The sequence below is a fragment of the Gekko japonicus genome, unplaced genomic scaffold (assembly GCF_001447785.1).
Source record: "Gekko japonicus isolate JY-2015 unplaced genomic scaffold, Gekko_japonicus_V1.1 scaffold2133, whole genome shotgun sequence".
Taxonomy (NCBI): Eukaryota; Metazoa; Chordata; class Lepidosauria; order Squamata; family Gekkonidae; genus Gekko; species Gekko japonicus.
This window is the reverse complement of record NW_015163153.1, coordinates 34382-43888: the sequence shown is the minus strand read 5'-3', so window position 1 is coordinate 43888 and position 9507 is coordinate 34382. Positions and strand designations below refer to the sequence as shown.

At 48.4% G+C, this 9507-nt stretch overlaps 1 protein-coding gene across 1 annotated transcript in view; it reads right to left on the bottom strand.

The window, feature by feature from the left end:
* Positions 1-9139, bottom strand: part of LOC107106839 (ceramide synthase 4-like) — a 44506-nt gene extending 35367 nt beyond the window's left edge. The window contains exon 1 of the mRNA XM_015407054.1: positions 8968-9139. Coding sequence (XP_015262540.1) covers positions 8968-9137 — 170 coding nt within the window. The 5' untranslated portion in view covers positions 9138-9139. The remainder of the gene's footprint in view (positions 1-8967) is intronic.
* Between the last annotated feature and the right edge of the window lie 368 nt (positions 9140-9507).

The window sequence follows — 9507 nt, the reverse complement described above, 5'->3', positions numbered from 1 at the left end:
GAGGATTCTTTATTATTATTATTATTATTATTATTATTATTATTATTATTATTATTATTATTATTATTATTATTATTATTATTATTATTATTATTATTACAACATTACATTTCTGTCATTAGACTAGTTGTTTAGATCACATATGTATGGATTCATATCCTCAAATTTTTGTATCATGTATAAGCAAGCTATTACAATGTATGAAAAGTAATACATTAAGACTGCATTTCTAACACGGTGTTTTGTTGTTTATTCAACTTTTCCTAGCCTTATTGTCTTTTCTAGTGACTCTTGTCTTCTCATAATGTGACCAAAGTATGATAGCCTCAGTTTGGTAATTTTAGCTTCTAGGGACGGTTCAGGCTTGATTTGATCTAGAACCTGCTTATTTGTCTTTTGGGCGGTCCACAGGATCTGTAAAACTCTCATCCAGCACCATATTTCAAATTAAACAGCTTCCTTCCTGTCAGCTTTCTTCACAGTTCAACTTTCATACCCATGCACAGTAATGGGTATACTGAGTATGAATTATTTTGATCTTTTGTCACCAGAGACACTTCCTTACACTTAAGAAGAAGAAGAAGAAGAAGAAGAGATTGGATTTATACCCCGCGCTTAACTACCCAAGGGAGTCTCAGAGCGGCTGACAAACTCCTTTCCCTTCCACTCCCCACAACAGACATCCTGTGAGGTAGGTGGGGCTGAGAGAGCTCTTGACAGAAACTGCTCATTTTCAAGAACAGGTCTTATCAGAGCTACGGCTTGCAAGTGGAGGAGTGGGTAATCAAACACAGTTTTCCCAGATTAGAGTCCGCGCACTTAGAAGAAGAAGAGATTGGATTTCATACCCCGCGCTTAACTACCCAAGGGAGTCTCAGAGCGGCTGACAAACTCCTTTCCCTTCCCCTCCCCACAACAGACACCCCGTGAGGTAGGCGGGGCTGAGAGAGCTCAGACAGAAACCGCTGTTTTTCAAGGACAGCTCTTATCAGAACTACGGCTTGCCCAAGGTCATCCAGCCAGGTGCAAGTGGAGGAGTGGGGAATCAAACCCGGTTCTCCCAGATCTTAAGGGTCTTCTCTAGCTCCTTCATGGCTACCCTTCCCAGTCTCAATTTGCTTCTGATTTCTTGGTTGCAGTTTCTCTTTTCATTGATGATGGGGCCAAGGAAAAGAAAACGTTTAACAGTTTCAAATTCTTCACTGTCAGCCTTAAAGTTGTGTGATTCCTCAACAGTCATTACTTTTGTCTTCTTGATGTTCAGCTACACTCCTGCTTTGGCACTTGCTGCTTTAACTTTCATCAGCAGCTGTTTCAATTCTTCACTGTTTCTGCCACTAATGTGACGCCGTCTGCATATCTCAAACTGTTAATGATCCGTGCCTCAACTTTCGCTCCACCGTCATCTACATCTAATCCAGTTTTCTTTATGATACGTTTCGCATACCGATTGAAGAGACAGGGAGACAAATTGATAAAATTGATTAAAAAAAGCCAAGCCGTGGAGGATTCTTAACATTTCTTACACACACATAGAGCTGCCTTCTACTGAATCAGATCGCTGGTCCATCCAGGTCAGGATTGTCTACCCAGGCAGGCAGCGTGTCCCCAAAGTCTCAGGCAGAAGTCTTTCACATCACCGACAGCCCGGTCCTTTTAACTGGAGTTGCTGGGGATTGAACCTGGGACCTTCTGCATGCCAAGCAGAGACTCTTCCACCCTCTGAGCCACAGCGCCTCCCCCTGAGCTGCACCAATGGATAGGTCAAAGGCACAAGAGCCCCCCCCCCCAAAGTGTACTCTGAGCACCTTCCCTTCTATCACTATAAAGTACTGAGGCTGATGCGCTGAAGAGGGATTACAGCTCATACTTTACTTAGTTACATTAAGATCTTGAGATGCTTTAGCCGGCTCGCAGGCCGGCTTTTATTCCTGAGTCACACCACAAACACACACACACACACACACCCCTGTGATAGGATATTTACAGTGCACCCCTAGACCCATAGGTCCCTACTAGGATCCTAGCCTCCCGATAGGTGTGCGCTAGGATCCGTTCTGGCTATTGTCTTCGGCGACGAAGCTCGGGCCCCTTGCCTGACCGCATGTGCGGACTTCCCTGGGTACACAACAATCACTGAGGATGAAACCAGGCCTGAGAAGGAATAAGGCACCGCCAAACAACCTTGCAAAACAAAAAGTGGATGGTTTAAGACGTGGCTTGTTCTGAGCATACACAGAGTGCCGTTCCTTCAGCTCCATGCTGCGTAAAGCCAGACATCATGTTGTTGTGCTAGGCAGGCAGACCACCAATCCCATGTAGATATTCTCCACATTTGTAGATGAGCAAGATCCCCCTGCTCGGTTTCAGAGTTTCTTGATGCACTCTGTCTGAAATTCTGGTCCAAGTAGGAGAGTTCCAGCTAGAAGAATTTCATCTCTCTCTCTCTCTCTATCTCTCTCAATTAAAATTTTTAATAACAACATTTTCTGCTTACAACTAAACAGCGTACATACTTTGATTAAAAACATCAAAGGGGCTATCTTGATCAGAATGCACCTTTGATGGTGCCAAAATCCTTCAATTCTCACGCTCGCATGCACCCCTGCATGGGGGGGAGGGGGGGCAAAGCTGCAGAAGAGGAATCCGGGAGACATGCCATCTCATTAAGACTGCTGTATGGAAATGCATCACCCACATGCATGTGTTGACAGACCACACAGAGGGGAGGGGGGGAGATGTAAATGAGCAAAAGGAAGCAGAAATTGTGGCCAAGTGCATATGCGTGGTACAACATCTGGAAATTTAAAAGAAAACACGCGGTGGAGGATTCTGGGCCCATTGGGTCCGTTTTGGAAACAAGGCCAGATTTTACTTGATTCCCAAACAGAAATGACAATAACCTTGCAAGGTAGGCGAGGCAGAGAGACTGTGAGTGTCACCACTGAGCAGGGATCTGAACCCCCCCAAGGAATAGACAGCTTTCAAAGGGGATTAGATAGATTCATGGAGGACATGAATTCATGGAGGTTCCTCAGCCATGGCGACTGAGGGGAACCTCCATGTTCAGCAGCAGTCAACCTCTGAATCCCAGTGCCAGGAGGCAACATCAGGGGAAAGGCCTCGGCCTCTCTGCCCTGTTGTTGGCCCTCCAGAGGAACTGGTCGGCCACTGTGTGAGACAGGATGCTGGACTAGATGGACCCTCACTGGTCTGATCCAGCAGGGCTCTTCTTTCAATTCCCCACTGGACACAAAAACATCTAATTTAAAATACCAAAAGCTGGTCGGATTTCAAACAAAGCCGCCCTAAATAAAGATTCTTTTAATTGCTTAATGGTTTTAGCTGTTTTAAGAATTGATTGTTTTCCTTGGTTTTAATTGTTCATGCACTTTATTGTTAACTAACCTGAGTCCGTTTTGGGAAGGACAGGATGTAAATTTAACTAATAAAATAAAAAAAAAGATTGCCTCTGGAATGGTTTGTTGGAGGAATTAGTGCAGGAATTGCTTTGTAACATCTTTATAAAATCCAGCTCAACAAGAAAGGTGACACAGGCCACCTATCTGAACATGAATCTGTGTGTTCTCGTGTAGTTTTATAACTGCCGGGTAGCCCCGCCATGGTGTTTTCCCCTGACTCTGGAATGAGTAATGCTCTACAGCTGTTTCTCGCTTCTGCCTCTCTTATCTAGCCATTCCCGCTCACCTCTGAACCATTAACCAGTTCCCCGCGCTTCACATTAATTGCTTATTGGCTCCTAGGTGGAAGGCGGTGTTGTATGAATCCACTATAATCGCTATTGCCATTTTTTATGCCTCATTCCTGACTCAAAGAGTCACCTTGCTCTGATCAATAAAGCTGGAACCTGTTTAAGGACTTGCTGTTGATGCTGAGTTATTGAAGTACCCGACAGAGAGTCAGGAATCCATCTCTCCTCTACCCGTATCGTTGCAAAGATGAGCGGTGAAGAAGAGGAACAGCTGACAGCAAAGGAACCAGACGTGCCGGTAACCACCACACCGGTCACCACCACCACACCGGTGACCACGGTTCCTACAACAACGCTGCCCCTGCCGGTGCCCGTCTCCTTGGGTCTGGGAGCAGAACGAGGACTCTTCAGTCAGAGCTGGGCGGAACCCAAGGGGTTTGAGTGGTCCACGTTCAATACGACCACCCAAGAGTTAGGGTTAGGGTTAGGGTTAGACATTGACTCCTGGCCCGGCAAGGGGAAGCCATTATGAGTACCAACCACCCCAAGAGACGGGGGCACGTACTCGGCGCAAGGAAGAGAAAAAGGGTTGGACATATAATTATATGTCCTTTTTTTTTTTTTGTCTGTTTGTCTAAAAACTTAATAAATAGATTATATATTTTTTTAAAAAAAAAAAGGTTGGGAGGAATGCCTCACCCGAATCGAATGAGCCCAGGACCGGCTGGTCCAAGTGGTGGAAGATGCCCTGATGGGAATTCCAGGCACAGTCGCGCAGTTGGTGCAAACTGAGATGAGCTTGAAACAGCAGCAGCAGCCACAGGTCCCATCGTCACCACCCCCAGTACCAGACCCGGTTCCGGCTCCAGTACCAGTGGCTCCAGCTCCGGGGCCTAGGATGCCAGAAATTCTACCCAAGGGGCAGCTTGATGCCGAGTTTGGTGGCACCCCCGAGAAACTGGCCTTTTTTGTGGTGCAGGTGGAGAAGTTCATCCAAACTTAGGGCCACCTGTTCCCCACCGATGCCAGAAGAGTGGACTACATAGCGGCAGAGCTCGGGGGGGGGGTGTAGACTGGTACATGAGTTTCCACAATGCGAGCTACAAGAAGTGGCTGCGTTCATGTGGGCCCTTGGAGTAAAGTATGAAGACCTGCTGGAAAGCGAGCGCACCCAAAATCACCTGCACACCCTGAAGCAAGGCAGATGCATGGTTCGAGAGTTCACAGAGGAGTTTGAAAGGTATACGGCTAAGGTGCAAGGTTGGCCAGATGGAGAACAATATCAGGCGGGGCTCCACCTAGAAATTCGCGAGACTATCCTTCGGAGTGTGCGTCCCATTTCCTTCAACGCATGGGTGCAGGAGGCTGCAGATGCAGAAGCCCAGCTCCAGAAGATCACGATAGACGGGCCTGCCCAGGCACTCCGGATGGGGTCCACGGGAGTGAAGCCGAAGCCCCCAAAACCGAAGGATGGCACCCGAGAGATGCGCATGAAGCAAGGCTTGTGCCTCCATTGTGGAGAGGCGGGGCATTTCACCGTCGACTACCCTGGGGCCGTGGGAGGGTCTGTTCTGGCTAAGGATGCGGGGAGGAAGAAGCCTGATACTCCATTCAAGAAAGGGACCGTGAAAGCCAAAGTGCAACAGGCTCTCCAGTTTGGAGTCATGGAAGAATGTTCCAGCTCCACCAGCAGTGAGGAGGACGAGGTGGCGGGAAAAGGCCAGGACCTGCTGCAAGTGGCACTGAGCAGCAGGTCCAACACACACACCCCACGCCACACACGGTGAGCAATCCCCCCCCCTTCGTTACGGTGACTGTGATGAATCAAGAATTGGGCACTCATGTACGTGTAAGAGCTCTTATTGACTCGGGGTGTGCCAGAAACTTCATAAACCCCTCCCTGGTAATGGGGTTGGGGTCCACAGTGGAAAAGTTGTCAGACCCTATAGTATTCACTCAGATGGACGGCTCTTCTATGAAAGAGCCGTGTAAATACCAGACTGGCCCATTGCAAATGGGAGCTAGGGAACATTGGGAGCACTGACCATTTTTATTACCCCTGCTGCGAGGTTCCCGCTGGTGCTGGGAAGCCCCTGGTTGCATGACCATGACCCATATATCTTGTGGGATGAAGGGAGGGTGCGTTTCATCTCCCCCAAGTGCCAGGATCATGGCTGGGATCCCGCTTGGGGTCCTACCCATCCGGACGAGCCATTACGGGTGTGCCTGGCGAGGGAGGAGCTACAAGCCATTCCCTCAGTCTATCGAGACTTGGCCAGGGTATTTGAGGAAGAGGAGGCTGACGAGTTGCCCCCGCACCGCAATACAGATTGTGCCATTGAGTTGCTACCCGGGCATAAGTTACCAAAGGGCAAACTCTATGCTATGAGCCCCACCAAGAAGGAAGAACTGAGGAGGTTTATTGATAAAAAACCTTCCCCGTTTGCCATTCCCGTGTTTTTCAGGAAAAAGAAGGACGGTGGTCTCCACCTTTGCACAGATTACAGAGGACTGAATGCAGTCTCGACCAGAAACGCTTACCCCCTCCCCCTAATAAAGGATCTACTGGCTGAGGTGGTGAAAGGGAAAATCTTTTCCAAACTGGATTTGAGGGATGCGTACTTCTGGGTGCGCATAAGGGAGGGGGATGAATATAAGACTGCTTTTAATACCCCGCTGGGGCAGTTTGAGTATCGGGTCATGCCGTTTGGCCTCCAGGGAGCACCAGGAGTGTTCATGAACCCGATCAATGAAGTTTTAAACAAGCACCTGTTCAGGGGGGGGCCTTGTTTATTTGGATGATGTGTTACTGTATTCCCCAGATGAACAGTCACACATTAAGTTGGAGAGGGAAGTACTTCAGACTTTGTACAAGCATAAGCTGTTTGCCAAGCTGTCCAGATGTGAGTTCCACAAAAGGGAAACAGACTTTTTGGGTTACCGCATATCCCCTAGGGGGTTAGAAATTGATCCGGCAAAAGTGCGGGATGTCCTGGGGTGGGAAGTCCCTTGCACTAGGAGGCAACTTCAATCCTTCCTCGGATTTTCGAATTTTTATCGAAATTTTATCATGCCCCCAGGTTACAGTCCCATAGTGACTTTTCTTTTCCCCCTTCCCCAAACTTTAATTATTCATTTTAAGAGTCCTTCCCCTGATGTCACCTCCTGGCTCAGGGATTCTGAGGTATACTGCCTCTGAATGTGGAAGTTCCCTTTGGTTACTATGACTAGTGGCCACTGATGAACCTGTCTAAGCCCCTTTGACGTCTCTCTGTGTTCATGGCCCTCACGAAATCAGCTTCTAGTGAATTCCACAATGTAATTACTTACTAATGAATGATTTACCTTGGCTCACTTAATTTTGTCAATCCTGAATCTACAGCCCATCAACTTCGTTGGGCACCCCTGAGTTTTAGTGTTAGGGAAGCTGCTCCAACCTAACTGCATATGATGAAAGGCTAAAGCATTCGGGGCTTTTCAAGTTACAGAAAAGATGGGGGGGCGTACAGGAAATTTATATAATTATGCATCAGGTGCAAAAAGTGAAGAGAGTGAGCTCTTTCTCCCCCTCTCATAATCCTAGAACTCATGGACACCCAATGACATTGATGGGCAGTACGTTCAGGACAATTCTTCATTTATAGCGTAATGTTCAAAGGGGATTAGTCAACTCCATGGATGACAACCCTATCAATGGCTACTAGTCACTAGGACTAAATGGAACCTCTGTGTTCAAAGGTAGGGGAAAACAACAGAGGCCCCGTTCACATGGAGAAGTTGCCGCGCTAAAGACATGAATGTCAGGTGGATTTTCAGTGTGCGATCACACCATAAAATCTGGGAAGCGTAGCACACTCATGGCCAACCCGTGGCGTCCCACCGAAGGTGCGCAGTAAAAAACTACCTTGGAAAGTGCACTAGCATCCGGAAAAAGCGGGGCAGGGGTGGGCGTCTGATTGCGGGAGCGCTAGTATCCCATGGCATCCGGCGCCTGTCCACATATCATCACAAACTGGATGTTTTCCGTAAACGCATGCACACAAACACGTAACTGAAAGCAGTGCTGCTCCGCGGACCTGCGCATGTGCACAAACGTGAAATGCTTGCCGCGCTGCTTCTTTGCCACGTTCCAGCATCGCTGTGTGATCACCAGCTAACAGCCTAAGCGCGAAGCCTCGGGGAACCGTGTGATCAGGCTACCACACTTTATTTTGCTCCAGGGCAAACAGCCACGCTTCCCCCACACACACGCGCGTTACCTGGCCCGTGTGACCGAGGCCAGAGTGAGGTTTTGTTACAGCAAGAAGTAGGATCCCATTATTTGTGAGCCACCCACTGTGTAGCAAAGGTGGCTCAAAACTTCCAAACGAATATACATATTATTTACATAATACTTAGCCAGGCCTTTACCAATTGCGCCCCCCACACACACACACTCCTTAGGCTGAACAGGACTATCCTCTTTCTGTCCCTCCCTCACTAGAGACGTATCTCTCTATTAATATTGTCAATTCAGATCAAAGTACTGCACAGAGCTGCCTTGCAAGGGGAAAACTGATGGAACAGAACAACAATCGGTCAACCCAGCGAGCCTTCACATCCAGTCACTGCTGTGTCTAGCAACTCCTTGTCAACCCTCGCTTCCCCCTTTGGACTTAACACGGTGGCTTATTCTTTGAAACCCTTCTAGGGAGCCAGTGAGGACGGTTTTGAGCACAGCAAGAGATAGGAATATCTTCCCTTTAGAGACCATAAGGTTATTAGAGTCGGTGACGCAAAACCCGACACCCCCCTGGAAGCAATGAGACTTCCAAGGCAAAACCGGAGAGGTCTGTTTGGGACACTTGGTTGAATCTGCATTTGCATTTTTAAATCGGTTTCGTGCTGCTGTGACTCTGTCTTTCCCTGTGCTTGTTTGAACGTTGTTTGGAGAAGATTCTTTTAAAGCAGTGGGGAGGCGCAATGACAGCAGGGCCGCCACGAAAGGGCGATAAACATATGCGGATGTGCAAGAGTATGCTAGCACTGTTGAGGTGGGAAAACGACACCAAATGTGGACAGCTTTTTTGAAGACGGAGTCAGAAAGCTGGGACACCGGTGGGAAAGACAAATGCAGATTTGACCACTGTTTTCCATTTGAACAGTTCCCCTCCGCTTTTGTCAAGACAGCACAGGACACGCTGTCCGAAAGGAGGCCCCCTTTGAAGCAAGGAACACTCGCCGCGCTGGGATGCTCACAAGAGGAAGTCACTTGCCTTTCAACGACCAGCTGCACGACGATGAGGAGGAAAGCCAAAGGGATGCAGAGGAGGAGATGATGGGGGTGAGGGTAGTGGACCTCGTCGGTGTCTTTCATGTCCTCCCAGGTGAGTCCCGGAGGAAACCAAAATTCGTGATTCCACAACCACTTGGTCACGGGCAGCATCATCCTGCAGGCAGGGAAGAGGGGGGGGGTCAATATAGCTCCTTCAAAGTGCTACAAAATGTTCCTGGAATGTTGGAGGAGGAGAGATTGGACTTATACCCCGCCCTTCACTACCCAAAGGTGTCTCAGAGCGGCTTACAAACTCCTTTCCCTTCCCCTCCCCACAACAGACACCCTGGGAGGTAAAAGAAGAAGAAGAAGAGATTGGATTTATACCCCGCCCTTCACTACCCAAGGGAGTCTCAGAGCGGCTTACAAACTCCTTTCCCTTCCCCTCCCCACAACAGACACCCTGGGAGGTAAAAGAAGAAGAAGAAGAGATTGGATTTATACCCCGCCCTTCACTACCCAAAGGTGTCTCAGAGCGGCT